The 16,366-nt window shown below is 41.8% G+C and overlaps 1 protein-coding gene across 6 annotated transcripts in view; it reads left to right on the top strand.

The window, feature by feature from the left end:
* The first annotated feature begins 13 nt into the window (after nt 1–13).
* PCCA (propionyl-CoA carboxylase subunit alpha) overlaps nt 14–16,366 on the top strand; it is a 413,047-nt gene continuing 396,694 nt past the window's right edge. Inside the window, exons 1-2 of one of the 6 annotated variants that reach the window (XM_078432177.1) lie at nt 14–163; nt 15,672–15,749. In XM_078432177.1, the coding sequence (XP_078288303.1) occupies nt 59–163; nt 15,672–15,749 (183 nt within the window). In that variant the 5' untranslated portion in view covers nt 14–58. The remainder of the gene's footprint in view (nt 164–15,671; nt 15,750–16,366) is intronic. The other 5 variants (XM_078432167.1, XM_078432159.1, XM_078432172.2 and 2 more) reach the window with 5 other exon arrangements.

Here is a 16,366-nt window from a genome sequence, read left to right as displayed (position 1 = left end):
TCTCCGCCCCCTTCGGCGGGGTGAGAGGTCAGCAGAGCGCAGGTCGGCCAGGGCGACAATGGCGGGGCTCTGGGTTGGGGCGGCGGCGCTGGTCGGGGCCGGACGGCGTGGGCGGCGGTTGCCGCAGCCGCTGATGCGGAGCTCAGCGCTGTGGACCCTGAAGGTGAGGAGCGAGCGGGCTCCCCGCGGGCCTGGGCTTCGCTGGGCTTCGCTGGGCTCGCAGCCCCGCAGCGCCTGCGGTGGCCGGTGTGGCGGAGAGCGCCCCGCGGTTCCCGGGCGACGCCGCGGCCCGTTCCGCAGCCGTCGGCGCCCCTCGTCCCTCTGCACCCGCGTTGGCGCTGGAGCGCAGCCCTTACCCGGAGGCTCGTGGAGTCGGAGGGGCCCTCCGAGCCGGCAGGCGTGCGCCCTCGGCTCGCTAGCCCCTGGGAGCGGCTGACAGCCGTGTGGCTGGCGCCTACGTGCTTTTTCCCTGCAGCCGTTCTTGTGCCTTACGGCTTCGGCTTCGGCTTCCCAGGGTGGATTCTTAAGGATCCTTACAGTTTGTTTTCTCTTGGCTTTTTCCTAATTTTAGGGACACTGAATTGCTGCCGAAGTAGAATTAGGGTTGTGAGTTTATCTCAACTTCTAAAGTGTCTGCGATGCCAGGATTGCTACTACCTTTTACGTTTGAGTTGAGAGCCTATTTCAATTGAATTACATCGCGGTTTGCTGTGTGTGCATCCTGTGAGTTTAGTTTTCTTTTCTATGTAGTGGTTAGCCGGAGTTTTGTACAATTGATCTAAACCCATTTTTCCTCTGTGCTGTGTGCCCCAGGGTTTCTTGATGACAGCCTTGGCTCATATGTTGGAGTGTCTGTGGGCCGCTGTTAAGACTTTCTCTTGAAAATGGAGTCTCTTGTAGTTTCTGAGCAAAGACGACTTGACTTTACTAATAGGGTTTATTAAGTCATTTCAGCGAATTCTTTAAAATGAGGGTCTCCCTGAAAACCACCTGTCATTTGGTTCGTCTGCTTGTTAAACTTCCTTAAAAGAAAAAAATCTTTTAAAAATTGTCACATAACTTGATTTATTGTCCTTGAGCTCTAGAATTGGAAAACACTTTAGAGATGATCTGGCCCATCCCATTCTCTTAAAGAGGAGGGAACTGAGGCCCAGGTGAGCACTGTGGGAGCTCCAGCTCCAAGTGGAAGTGAGCCTGCACCTGTGTTAGCTTAGCTTCAGCTTTGGATGCCACTCTCAAAGTACACAGTGTTCTTTGTGTGGCCACAAAATCTGTTTTTAAATGCTTTTGTTATCTTAGTCTTTGTTGGCTACATTAGTTGCAGTTGTCACATCTTATGCTTTTACATAGGAGGCGGCCTGGTGTAGTGGAAGGAAGGCTTGGGCTTTGGAGTCAGTCACACAGATGAAGTTTTGTATATTAGACAAGTCACTTTGCTGGGACTCAGCTTCGTCCTTTCAACTACTTTTTTATTCAACAAATCTTTATTGGATTATTTCCTGTATTCTACCAATGGGGAACAAATATAGTTTCTGCTCTCTTAGATATGGTAGTCTATTAGAGAGAGACAAGTAAGTGTAAAATGCTATTAGGGGAGAGGTCTTGGTGCTATAAGAAAATACAATGGAGAGATTTGACCAAGTCATGATATTGAGCTCTATGTCATAGGTACCGTTCTGGTGCTTTACTTGAATTAATTTATTCAGTCCTCACGACAGCCATATAATCCCGATTTATAGATGAAGATATTGAGGCACAAAGTGTTATGTGACTTGCTCAAAGCTATGGAATTGGTAAGTGGCAGAGCTAGGATATAGGACTCCAGAACTGGTGCCCTTAATCATGCTATCCTGCTTAAGGGAAAGGACTGTTTTCCTTTGGAAGTGAAAATTGAAACAAGTTTTGAAGGATAAAGTGACTTGTAAAGATAGAAGAGATGACTGTGGAAAAAAAGCATGTGCAAAGGCCCTGTGGCCAGAGGGAATGACAAGATATAAGCACTGAGAAAAGCCTACTTAGGCTGTAGTGTGCAGAGATTAGACAGTGCTAGGGAGGTAGGTATGAATCAGGTTGTGCTTGCTTTGCAGATCAAGCTATTACTTTTGGTCTTTATGTTATAGTGATGGGAAGTCATTCATGTTGGAGGTAGGAAGGATTGCACTGACATTTTAGATTGGTGAGGCTGAGAGGAAAGTTGTTACAGTATTTATTGCTATATACTTTTTAGACGTTATTGGGCTATAATATATAAGCTTTGATCTTTCTCCATACTCCCCCCCCTTTTTTTAAAGATTTTCTTTTTTTTTTTTTTAATTTTTTTTTTTTTTTTTACATTTTTTTATTTTTATTTTTTATTTTTCAACGTTTTTTATTTATTTTTGGGACAGAGAGAGACAGAGCATGAACGGGGGAGGGTCAGAGAGAGAGGGAGGCACAGAATCAGAAGCAGGCTCCAGGCTCTGAGCCATCAGCCCAGAGCCCGACGCGGGGCTCGAACTCACGGACTGCGAGATCGCGACCTGGCTGAAGTCGTACGCTTAACCGACTGCGCCACCCAGGCGCCCCACATTTTTTTATTTTTGAGAGACAGAGTGAGCAGGGGAGGGGTGGAGAGAGAAAGAGACACAGAATCTGAGGCAGGCTCCAGGGTCTGAGCTATCAGCACAGAGCCCGGCGCTGGGCTCGAACCCATGAACCGTGAGATCATGACCTGAACCGAAGTCGGATGCTTAACCAACTGAGCCACCCAGGCGCCCCAAAAGATTTTATTTATTTATTTATTTTTTATTAAAAAAAAATTTTTTTTTTTAACATTTATTTATTTTTGAGACAGAGACAGAGCATGAACAGGGGAGGGGCAGAGAAAGAGGGAGACACAGACTCTGAAACAGGCTCCAGGCTCTGAGCTGTCAGCACAGAGCCCGATGCGGGGCTCGAACCCAGGAACCGTGAGATCATGACCTGAGCCGAAGTCGGACGCTCAACCGACTGAGCCACCCAGGCGCCCCTAAAAGATTTTATTTTTAAGTAATCTCTACATCCAACATGGGGCTCAAATTTACAACCCTGAGGTGAAGAGTCACCTGCTCCACCCACTGAGCCAGCCAGGCACCCCATCTCCCGCTTTCTTTTAGTGTGTTGCCAGAGACTGCATCTTGTCTATTTCTGTGTTCTCAGCGCAGTGTTTAACACAATAGGTGCTGGATGTGTGACAGTACTGACTGGAGTAGAGTGCCAATAAAGAATTCCTCCCATAAGTGGGAAGAATCTCTGGAGTTCACTGTTACTTTGGGGGAAGAACTTGCACTGCTGCTTAGCTTCTTTATGTGCTTTTTTTTTTGTTTTTTTAATTAAAAAAAATTTTTTTTAACACTTATTCATTTTTGAGAGTGAGAGAGACAGAGCATGAGTGGGGGAGGGTCAGAGAGAGAGGGAGACACAGAATCCCAAGCAGGCTTCAGGCTCTGAGCTGTCAGCCCAGAGCCGGACATGGGGCTCGAACTCATGGACTGCAAGATCATGACCTGAGCCGAAGTCGGACGCTCAACCGACTGAGCCACCCAGGCAACCCTCTTTATGTGCTTCTTTTACATGAATTTGAAATGTGCTCCACTGAGTCTGCCTTTGAAGCAGAACCATTTAAATATTTTATTCCTGCCATTCCTCTTTCCCATCCTGCAAGCCATTTGGTTGGTTGGAAAGCAGACTGGCAACTCTAGACCCTAGTGTCCCCATTCTTTTAGCCAGTTAGCAGAACTTGTTTGCTTTTAGGGTATATGTAGAGTTGACCTTTTAGTCTTGTTTTGTGTATCAGCACATTTTGTTTAAATACCCAGTTTTTTTTTGTTTTTTTTTTTTTTTTTTTCTGTCTCCATTTTTCAGTGGCTCTAGGATGTTGGTTTTAGGGTGATTGTTACAGTGTATTGAACTCTTATATGCCTTACATGGTTTCATGTTTTATCTCTCATCTGTATAGCAAGTAGGTAAAAAGTTGCAGTATTACAGACCAGGAAACAAACATTAGCAGTGAAGTAACTTGCTTAAGGACACAATTGATTGAGGCAGAATTTCAACCTTGGATGGTATGATTCCCAAACCTTGTTTTCACAGTTACAAATTGTCTCTCATTTAAGTGATGGTCTCATTATATGGTGCATTCACAGAACTTAAATGCTCAAGCTTTATGTTCCTTAAAATTCCAAGAATTTCTTTTCTAGTCTTGAAAAAGAATGTTTAAGCCTATCTGAATGCTTTAGAATTGCCCGGAGGTAAATCTTTCCAACATGCTGATAAATTTCTGACAATCATTTGGGAAGAAAATTTTCTAAGATTATTACAGAAACCAGTTCTGGCATGATAAAATGCTTATGGACATTTGTGTATTTATACATCTGCTTTTTGGGTTTTATTTCGTCAAGAGGTTCAGAACTGAGGAGTGATTGGTAAAATCCTTTTCTAAATAAGAGGGAAAGATGGGGGACAGTTTAATCAAAAGAGTGAGGGAAAAGGCATTGTTTAAATGATTCCAAAAATTTTTAAAGATTTTATTTTTTTAAGTAATCTCTACACCCAATGTGGGACTTGAATTTATAACCTCGAGATTAAGAGTCGTATGCTCTACTGACTGAGCCAACCCTTAAATGATTCCTATTTTTTAAAAGATGTGGGTAGGGGCGCCTGGGTGGCTCAGTCGGTTAAGCGTCCGACTTCAGCTCGGGTCACGATCTCGCGGTCCGAGAGTTCGAGCCCCTCGTCGGGCTCTGGGCTGATGGCTCAGAGCCTGGAGCTTGCTTCTGACTCTGTGTCTCCCTCTCTCTCTACCCCTCCCCCGTTCATGCTGTGTCTCTCTCTGTCTCAAAAATAAATAAACGTTAAAAAAAAATTTTTAAAAAAGATGTGGGTAAATGGGAGAATAGGGATGAAAAAGGAAATTTGAGAAGGAAACATATTTTGGGGGTAGAAACAATGTTTCCTTTTAGGTAACCTGAGTTAGATGACTACAAGAGTCATGTTGAGTTGGTGGGAAATAAGAGGGAAATTGGCGGCAGGTTTTTGGGTGATCTGAGGTAGAAGTTGGATGTGAACTCTGCAGGATATAGTAAGTTAATACTTAACTGAATACTCCATCTTTTTAAATTTATTTATTTTTTTGTTTTAGAGCATGAGCGGGGCAGAGGAAGAGAGAATCTTAAGCAGGCTCCACACTCAGTGGGGCTCGATCCCACAACACTAGGGTCATGATCTGAGCCCAAATCAAGAGTTGGATGCTCAATCGGCTGAGGCACCCCGACACCCCAAGAATACTCCCATCTTATTGCCCTAAATTCAGATTTGAAAAAAAGATGAAGAGACAGGAGGATTTAGAGGAATGGTTTGAGAGGAGTCTGTATAGTTCGTTCCTTCATCTAGAGATGTAGTTCTCTGTCCCTTCAAAGAGTGTGTGTGGAGCATCTGTGAAGTGCCTGCTACTATGATATGTACTGAGGAGATCAAAAGAAACTAAAACATGTTCCCTCACTGTGTCCCTGGTGTAGAGAGGTCAAGGAATAAAAATAAAAGACTGAAGGAAGAATTTGATAAGGTCTGTAGTCTTTAATGATAGTGATTTCAGTAGTGTGGTATATTCTTATATATAGAAATATTGCTTTGTTTTGAAGATACCTTCCAGTAGTTGGAGCAAATACATACTGTTTTGAAAAATCAGGGTGTTGTATGATTTAAAAAAAATTATTTTAAATTCCTACTGACATTTTTATAAAAAAAAAAGACAAACTGTGATGGGGTCAGTATTAATAAGATAAAAATAAAAGTGAATTTCAAAAACGTTGGAAAATATAATTTTCAGGCTTATAATTTCAGTCAGGAAAACTAATAGAGCATCCGTGGGACACAGCTGGTGGCTTAAAACCACACTTATTTATTCCTTCACAGTTATGGAGGCTAGAAGTTGGAAATCAAGATGTTGGCAAGGCCATGCTCGCTCTGAAGGCTCCAGTGAAGAATGCCTCCTTGTCTCTGGGCTTCTCGTAGCTCCAGGCATCCCTTACCTTGTGGCTGCAAGTCTCTGCCTGTGTCCTCACATGGCCTTCCCTTCCTTCTCCCTGTGTGTACTCTCCTCTTCTTTCTTTTCTAAGGGCACTTGTCTTTGGATTTAGGGCCGTGACCAGGATCCAGGATGATCCCATCTGGAAATATATCACCAAAGACCCTTTTTCCAGAAGAGGTCATAGCCACAAGTTCTAAGATATGGACACACAATTTTGGAGGCCACCATTCAATCTGCTATACCTGCTATGTGCCAGGTGCTGTTTAATGCTGGGGTATAACGGTGAACGTCTCTGCCTTCATTGTGGTTATATCCAGGTAGAGCACACTGACTGTGTTCACAGAAATAGATGAGTTCAGGGTTGCCTGCCTGGCTCAGCCAGTTAAGCATCTGACCTTGGCTCAGGTCATGATCTCACTGTTTGTGAGGTCGAGCCCCACTCCAGGCTCCACGCTCTCTCTCCCTTTCTCTGCCCCTTGCTCACCACGCTCTCTCTCAAAAAAAATAAAAATAAAAAAGAAATAAAAAAGAAATAGATAAGTTCAAAGAGCAGTAAGTGCTCTGAAAGGAGAAAAATAGAGTGGTGGTGGTATTGAGAACTGCTAACCTAAAAAAAAACAGGGGGCACATTTCTGAGCATGTGGCATTTGAACAGGAAAGTGACCCAGATTACCACGTGACAATCTAGGGGACTAGCAATCCAAAGGAAGGCCAAGCAAAAGCTCTGAGTTGCGATCGTATTTGGTATAGTCAAGGGATGGGTGTGGCCAGTGTGGCTGGAGTGAATGAATGACCGAGGAGTGCTAGGAGATGCGGTAGGTAGGCCAGTCATATAGGGGCTTGTATGTGCAATTTATCCTAATCGTGAGAGTCCCTTGGAAGATTTTGAGCAAACTGGATCCATGTTTTGGAAAGACCATTCTGAATGCTATGTGGAGAATGTCCTAGTGGAGACTGGGGTGGGAAGAGTGGCATCAGGGAGACCAGTTAGGAGGCCATTGTAGAAGTTCAACAAGAGAGGATGGTAGGGTGGTCGCACTGGAGTTAGACCTGGGAAGACTTGGGATATATTTAGAACTAGAGCCAGTAGTATTTACTGTTGGGTTCAAAGGGAGATGTAAGCAAAGGGTGGAATCAAGGATCCCTGAAAGGAAGGCACAAAAGGCTGCCGCATATTGTAGGATTCCTTATATATGAAATGTCCAGAATAGGTAGATGCATAGACAGACGGCAGACTAGCAGGTGCCAGGGGCTGGGGGTGGGGACTGGTAGAAACTGCTAATAGCTAAGGGGTTTCTTTTTGAGGCAATGAAAAAATGTTCTGGAATCAGATTGGTGATGGTTCCACAACTTTGTGAATATCCTAAAATACATAGTTGTGTACTTTAAAAGAATGCGTTTTATGGTATGTGAATTAAATCTCAATTTACAGGGGGGAAAAAAGAGTGACTCTTAGGTCTACCTGAGCCCTTGGGTGGGATAGTCTTAGTGTTTTGGAACGCTGCAGCTTGGGGTGGAAGATGAAGACAGCAGTTTCCATTGAAATGATTTGATGGAATTTACAAAACACAGAGGGATGGTTGATCTTATTTGTTGTTTGTGGGGTGCTGGATGGCTGTGGAAAGTATTTTGAAACCATATTCTAGGGTTGATGATTCTAGGGTTGTTGCAAATGGCAAAGGAGGAAAAAAGCTGTATTCACATTTAATCATCAAACCGCCTTCAAATGATTCTCGTTTCCACAGCTGGGGTTAACTAAGTTGCTCAAGGTCACACAAGAATTAAGTGGGAGATTCAGGATTCAAAGTCAAATCTACAGTGCTTTTATTATACCATATTAATAAACTTAGTAAAAAGAATAAAGGAGAAATTTATACATCTTGACATGAAAACTAGTTTGAACTCCCTAGTAGCCACAGAGAAGAGGGAAGCAGTAGGCTATTGACTGCATAGAATATGTAAAGAATATGTAAAAACAGGGCCACCTGGGTGGCTCAGTCGGTTGAGCGTCTGACTTCCGCTCAGGTCATGACCTCGCGGTCTGTGAGTTTGAGCTCCGCGTTGGGCTCTGTGCCGACAGCTCAGAGCCTAGAGCCTGCTTCAGATTCTGGGTCTCCCTCTCTCTCTCTCCCCTCCTCTGTTCATGCTCTCTGTCTCAAAAAATAAACATTTAAAAAAAATAAAACCCCAATTCGTCGAATAAATAAGTTTGATACTCATTTTACAAAAAAATGCAGTCATCTTTCTTCCTATCTCATTGGTTGTCACTGATCTAGCACTTTGTGAAAGTTACAGTTGTGGAGAAACAGTTCTATTGGAGGTGGGATGGTTAGGTTTCCCAGAAGCCTGAAAGGCTGGTGGTCAACAGAAGAGTGAAGAAAGCAGGATAGAACAGGGGAAAAAAAGCTAAGCAAGGAAGGGGCCTCAGCTGGAGACTAGCTTTAGTCTCACCCTATAGGGGAGCTCTGAAGCAGTGATTCTTAAAGTGGGGACTCAGTCTGTAGCAGAAGTAGCATTACCTGGGAACCTGTAGAAATGCAAAATTTTCAGTTGCCCCCCAGACTGGCCAATTAGAAGCTGGGGATGGAGCCCAGCAATGTTTTCACAAGCCCTCCAGGTGATGCTGATACACAAGAAAGTTAGAGAAGCACTGCTGTAAATTAGCCCTGTTCAATAGAATGTTATGCGAGCTGCAAATGTAGTTTTCTAGCACTCACATTAAGAAAATAAGATGAAATTAATATTAGTGTATTTTATTTAACTCAGTATATTCAAAATATTTTAACATATAAATGTAAAAAAAATTGAAGTCTTTTGCATTGTTTGGGTATTAAGTCTTCACATCTGGTGTGTATTTTATACTTGGAGCACATCAGAATTTGGACTGGTGCATTTCAAGTGCTCAGTATGTGGCTAGTGGCTGCCATATTGGACAGCCAGTTCTTAATAACCAGAGCACCCTACTGAATTGGTCACACTTTGAGGTGAGTGGGGATGGCCTTTTGTACACCCTTGTTAGTCAGTCATTGGCTGTGGGCTGAGAGAGGGGCAGCTCCCGGTCTTAACGGAGAACTCCTGTCTGGTTAAGGCAAGTGGGTCAGTCCAGGGAGCAGGTGTGAGTTGTGAGTGGTCAACACAGCAGCTGGGGAAGCTGTGCTGACTGCTGAAGAGGCTCTGGAAGGGGCCCTGGCAACATCTGCTACAGGCGGGATGGGGAGAATGGCCTGAGAGGGGAGCTGGGTAGAATGATGACAAAGTTTAGAGTTGATGTATGCAGTTTCCTGGTGCTCTAACTCACTGTGGAGGCATAGCCAGAGAATCTTGAGGTTTGATCACCTCTCAAATACCAGGTATTCAGCCTCGCTTTTGACGGAAGGTCAGACTGTAGAAGATTGGGCTGGCTAGTGAGGTCCCAAAGACTAAATAGTTCATGTCTGTTTTGAAGAAAAAGCTGTGCTTAAGTGAAAAAGCCTGACTTACGTGTTTTTGGAGGTTGTTCCCAGGTCGCCCTGGGGCTGTTACAATGCTGCAGTTAAATACTAAGCGAGGCTGCTCCTTGTGAAACATGGAGAGGAACTTCTCTTGGAGATTTTGAAGCTGAAGCATTAGCTAATGTTGACTTTCACCTTGGTAAGATCACTTTATGGCTCTGTTAATCCCTGGTCTTGAGGATAGCTGCTACTTTGAAGCAGAATGCATCCTAATCATGAATTAGCCTGTTAACAGATTTTAGTATTATCCATTTGAATGCTGCTGTGGATGTGTTAAGCATAATGGTAGTTTTGATTTTTACACTAGCGTTTGGTTTTAAACTAGTGTTTACGTTTCTTTCTTTCTTTCTTTTTTTTTTTGAGATAACTGCTAGTGGATTTACCAGTTTCGGCTGCCACATGAGGTCATGTCCAGAATGTGAAAGTAGGTGCTGTGTTAGAAACACATATTTGTTTCCCTGTTTGCAACGGCTGGAAAGCTTGTATGCAGTTTGTTGAAAAGCTATAGCCTTTGTCGTCCTACCCCCCCCCTCCCCCCCGCACCCCCCCATTTTTTTTCTTTTGGTTAACAATTATTATGTACTTTATAGAACATGCAAATCTGAGTCTGGACCAGAGCTCCTGATTATTACTAACTACCCTAATGGTAACTCCCAAAGGAAGGGTCTGGTACAATTTTAAGAAGGGAACAGCTGTATAATTGGATTTAGTTATTGTGTAATAATCTCTTACATTTTGTTGGTGCTTTACAGTTTGTAAAGGTTTGTGTGATCCTTTCAACAAGTGTAGGGTATCTCTACATTTTACTAAAAGAAACAAAGTCCAGAGAGATGATTTGCTTGGTGGTGCATGACTACGAAGCGGTGGACCTAAGTGCTGACCCAGGTCTTGTGACCCTGAAGGTTCTGCTACTTGCCATGTGCCACACTGTTAGCAGATATTTCTTTTCCACATGTGGAAATCTTTATCTTGTAGAAGAGAACCAATGGTAAGAGGTTGTTGGGAAGTCATTTTGTATACACTGACCTTTCTCCTCTTGGCTGTGATAGGCTAAATAGTCTTTATAATTGGAGTTGATTCAGGTGTTTCCCTTGAACTTCTGTTTTTAGGAAATACCTTAAAAAACTTTGGATGGAGCTTGTAGCCAGTTTGTTATATGCTTAATAAAAATAATGAATTAAAATTCTGTGTAGAGGTGCAAATTAAGCAGATTTCTCCTAACTATTCTCTGTATTTAAAAAAAGAAATTTTAGGAGTGCCCAGATGGCTCAGTTGGTTAAGCGTCTGACTCTTGATTTTGGTTCAGGTCATGATCTCACGGTTGTGAGATAGAGCTGGGTGTTGGGCTCTACGCTGGGCTTGGAGACTGCTTAGGGTTCTCTCTTGTCCCCTGACCCTCCCTCTCATGCTCTTGTTCTCTTTTTCTCTCTCAAAAAAATAATAAATTTTAGGGGCTCCTGGCTGGCTCAGTTGGTGGAGCATGTGACTCCTAACCTTGGGGTCATGAGTTCTAGCCCACGTTGGGTGTGGAGATTACTAGGAAACAAAATGATGAAAGAAATTTCATGTTGTATCTCTACAAAAATTATCTGATTTTTGACCTGTATTTTTTATAACTTTGATCTTCCATAAAGGTCTCCCAGGAGTGAACAGGAACAGAGAAAGGCCAACTATAAACCAGTTCAGACCCTGGTTTCTTCTTTATAGTTCTGCTCTTCTAGTTTTGCTTGGACCAGTTGTACTTCTAGTTACTTGGTTAACCAGGGGAATCCATGTTTTTTTTTGAAATTTTGGGACACATTATCACAAATTCAAATGTGTAAAAGCTATATGCTTTTTTTTTTTTTTTTTTTTTTTAAATACTGGTGGTAAAATAGTCTGAGGTCTTCAGAATCAGGTATTTTAAATCGTAATAAAAAGATTCCAAAACACCAGTTTGATCAATAAGTATAGTGCTACAGCTTCTACATTTTGGCCAGATGTAACTTGTAATAGAGTGGATTTAGTTTTAAGAAGTGTGTGGCATAGACTTTTTTTTTTTTAAGCGTAGGCTTTTTTTTTTTTTTTTTTTTTTAAGGTTTGTTCATTTTTGAGAGAGAGAGAGGGAGTGTGTGTGCTTGTGCAAGCGGAGGGGGGTGCAGAGAGAGGGGATAGAGGATCTGAAGTGAGTTTTGTGCTGACTGCAGAGTGCCTAATGTGGGGCTCGAACTATGAACCATGAGATCATGACCTGGGCCAAAGTCAGTCACTTAACCTACTGAGCCACCCAGTGGGCACCCAGGTGCCCCTGGCGTAGATGTTTTCTATTTTAGTTTTAGGTTACTGATAGTTTCACTGGAAGTAAATATAGCATAATTGAGTCAGCGCCCCCAAACAGTGGTCAGAGCCTGGCAACTTGAGATTTCTGAGTGGTTTGGGGATAGAAACTCTTACTTTTGGGGAAATGTAGCTTATTCCTCATGGGCTCATCTAATTAGGTAGAGTCTGGAGGTTTTTATTCCCAGAAGTAGCCTGGAAACTTAGTGCATTAATTCATACTGATGAAAATTTATGAAATCAGCTCGATTTACACCAAGTAGGTCTGCATGTTTGTTAGTTACTCTGAGTGTAGTAGTAGTTCAGCAGTGAGATCTGGGTCACTGCCTTGCGTGGCCTCACTGGCTTACATGTTGACTTTGGATCGAGTGCATATCCTCCCATGATCATGAGAAGCTTGTACACATTAGATACCCCTCTACTACGTAAGCTCTTGTTTTTTTGATAACTGTGGTTTAGGTTTGTAAGGGACCTTAAAGAAAAGTCATCCAGACTTTCATTTCTTAGCAGATGGGTTAGAGTGGTTTGCTCAAGTCCTAGAGTTAGGGTTAGAATTCAGGTTTCTTGATTTTCTTTCCCATAGTTCTTTGCTGGGTGGTAGGGTGCTTTTTAAAGTATTCCCCTCCCCAGACATAAACATCGCTGTTGTTCTCACTCTTCATAGGTAATTAGAATACCTAAAATGTCCATCCCAGGTTGTGTTTTTTTTGTCTGCAAGATGCACATTTGTCATCAGGAATCAGTTACAGCCTTTATTTGTTAGTGATTAAAGACACACGTGTGATTTTGTCTTTTATAAAAAGATCTTGTTGACCTGTTCTTACAGCAGACCACTATGTGCCTTACAATATTAGGGAGAATTTGTAAAAATGTCAACTATTTTGTTGTTACATTTTATAAAATGGGTAGGAAGCTTGCATGTTATTTATTTTGTGTAAATACCCTAGTGCTGGTTTGCAGCAGAATGAGAAATTTCCAGGGAGCTTTTGTTTTTCTTTATTCTTGGAATTTGTTTTCTTAGTTTTCTGCATGGGCTGAGGCTATAAACACAAGACCTGATTTTCTGGAGAAGTAGTATTACCTTTATCTTATTAAGTCTGATGTGGGACTAAAATTGCTAAATATAGCTGTTCTGCTGAAGGCAGTGGAAGACTGAATTTTTATTTGAATGCATAGAGTGGTGAGACCCTCCTGGTAAATTGTTGTTGTTTTTTCCCTCTTTTAATTGTATCTTTGCATAGACATTGGTGTTCACGTGGGAGGTGCCATTACTTTTTATTATCTCAAAATAAACTCCAGAATGCTTTGAATAGATCTGTGCTTAAATTTTGCAACCATTGCAACCTAGCCTAATGACTTTGGACAAATTAAAATTCTCAAGACTCTGTTCTCTCATTAAAATTGGGCCTAATACTCTTGAACTTACAGGGATGTCTGAAGGTATTTAAGAGTGAGTTTTGGTCTTTAAAAAAAATTTTTTTAAAAATGTTTGTTTATTTTTGAAGGAGAGAGAGACAGAGTGTGAGTGGGGGAGGGGCAGAGAGAGAGGGAGACAGAGAATCCGAAGCAGGCTCCAGGCTCTGAGCTGTCAGCACAGAGCCCGATGTGGGGCTCGAACTCACAAACCGTGAGATCATGACCTGAGCCGAAGTCGGACGCTCAGGTGCTCCAGTGTGTGCCTTTTAAAGACCAAAACTCAGGGGGCGCTTGGGTGGCTCAGCTGGTTAAGCGTCCGACTTGGGCTCAGGTCATGATCTCACAGTTTGTGAGTTCCAGCCCCATGTCGGGCTCTGTGCTGACAGCTTGGAGCCTGGAGCCTGCTACGGATTCTGTCTCCCTCTCTCTCTGCCCCCTTCCACTCATTCTCTCTCTCTCTCTCTCTCTCTCTCTCTCAAAAATAAGTAAATGTAAAAAAATAAAAAGCACACAGTATGAAGTGTGTTTTCCCAGTTTCCAACCAGTGTCTTTACTAGTCTTTTACTTTTTTTAAATTTGAGAGTGAGAGAGCACGAGTGAGTGTGTGCACAAGTTGGGGAGAGGGGTAAGGGGAGAGAGGGAGAATCCTAAGTAAGCTCCGCGCTCAGCTCAGCCCATTGTGGGGCTCAATCCCATGACGCTGGGATCATGACCCGACTCAAAATCAAGAGTTGGATGCTCAATGGACTGAGCCACCCAGGCACCCTGATTCACGAGTCTTTTACTTGATAGTGTGAACTTCATTTTTAAAGTGTCTTTCTTATCTATTACCTTCACTTTTTTTTTTTTATTTATTTTTTTTTTTAATTTTTTTTTTTTTTCAACGTTTTTTATTTATTTTTGGGACAGAGAGAGACAGAGCATGAACGGGGGAGGGGCAGAGAGAGAGGGAGACACAGAATCGGAAACAGGCTCCAGGCTCCGAGCCATCAGCCCAGAGCCTGACGCGGGGCTCGAACTCACAGACCGCGAGATCGTGACCTGGCTGAAGTCGGACGCTTAACCGACTGCGCCACCCAGGCGCCCCACCTTCACTCTTATATTAAGATTACATTTTGTAATTTAAGACTTGGTGCTTTAAAAAAATAAGATCTTTGAGTTTATTTAAGAATGTTGGTATAAAAACATTTGCCTCTTATTAGCGTTGTCCTCTTAGAAAGTTCTGAGGGGTAGTACCATTTGCTTTTCACTAGCCCCACCTTTTTTTTTTTTTTTTTTTTTTAAATAGCTTTATCAATGACTACCGGGTAAATTGTTTTCTTAAACCTCAACTATACATTTTATTAGTGATGATTCTTAATGCTTTAAAGCCTTAAGAGAACATTTTTTTCCACATTTATAATAATGAATTAGAAGTCAACTTGATTATTAGTATTACCTTTTCACTGTACCTGTATGTTTTCCCTGTACCAGAAAAAGTAGACTAAGAAATCCCATTCAAGACCTCAGCAAATCAAAAATTCTATTTGATTACTTTCTGGTCCTTGTGAAAATTGGAGCCCCTTGAAGGCCAAGACTCTTGTTTTATGTTTTATAAAGTTCTGTGTGGTATGTGACCTTATGATCCTGGCATGTCAGTGTGCATAATCAGACCTTTCTTTAAATTTTATTTGACCCATTGATCCTTTTAAGTTTTTAATTCCTGTTAACATACAGTATTATATTAGTTTCAGGTATACAATATAGTGATTGAACAGTTCTGTGCATCACTGATGCTTATCACAAGTGTACTCCTTAGTCCCCATCACCTATTTAATTCCTCTCCTCCCTGGTAACATCAGCTCTCTATAATTAAGATTGACCCATCAGTCAGAGAAAGACAAATATCATATGACTTCACTCATGAGGACTTTAAGATACAACACAGATGAACATAAGGGAAGGGAAGCAAAAATAATATACAAACAGGGAGGGGGACAAAACAGAAGAGACTCTTAAATGTGGAGAACAGAGGGTTGCTGGAGGGGTTGTGGGAGGGGGGATGGGCTAAATGGGTAAGGGGCATTAAGGAATCTACTCCTGAAATCGTTGCACTATATGCTAACAAACTTGGATGTAAATTAAAAAAAAAAAGTTGACCCATTGACTCTTACTTTACTTTTCTGGAGATCATTCTGATGCCTTTGGTTTCTCTTGTGTGCCAAAGGGATATGTCTGGTAGTTATGATTTACCTTCCAACCTTCCATAGTTACGGCATGTGGCTTAGGACTACATGTATTGATAAAATATTTTAGGTAGATGCATACTGGAAGAATTACTCTGAAAAAATATTTTTAAAGCCCATTCAAGGATCTGTAATTTATTTCACCTTTTTTTTTTTTTTTTTTTTTTTTTTTGGTAGCATGTCCCACACTACTCAAGACAGCACTTAATGGTGTCCCGTAGTCTCTGTTCAGCAGGATATGATTCTAATGAAAAAGTAAGTATTTAAAAAATACTGACTAGCAGAGTTATAATGGTTTTGCTTTCTTGTTTCCATGCTGTGTTCAGTGGACAGATTAAATATTAGTGCTGTATAATTACTACTCTAACATCATAGGTTTTATAGCTGCTCAATCTTTTTTCATTGTGGGCCACAACCTGAGTCTTAAATTTTGTGTTTGTACCTTTACCAGAAATTGAGTAAACTTTTAGTGTGTTTACTTTATTATTCAGCAGAATAACTAACATAGCATTCTTTCTTAAATTATGGGTTATTTGAGAGATTTTGATTGAACTGATTTATTTTTCCATTTACTTAATATCTGTAGGATTAATTTTGAAGGCACCTTTGTGTATTGTAAATTTTGGGGCAAGGGAATTCCAGTTAAAATCCTGATATAGGATAATAGTTGAGGCTCGTAATAGGAGAAAGAAAGGGGCTATAAGCGGTGATTAGAAAATGTCATTTTTTCTAATGACAATGACAATGAAGACCTCAAACAGGGCAGGAGAGTTTTGGTTAAGAAGAAGTGATTCAAGTTGAGAGTCAGGAAGGTAAAACTGATGAATGATTATTTGAGAACGAAATAGCTGAGGTATCTTCTAAATCATCTC

The sequence above is a fragment of the Panthera onca genome, chromosome A1, assembly GCF_046562875.1.
Source record: "Panthera onca isolate mPanOnc1 chromosome A1, mPanOnc1 haplotype 2, whole genome shotgun sequence".
NCBI lineage: Eukaryota > Metazoa > Chordata > Mammalia > Carnivora > Felidae > Panthera > Panthera onca.
Note: the sequence above shows the minus strand (reverse complement) of the source record. Positions and strands in the feature narration are given on the sequence as shown.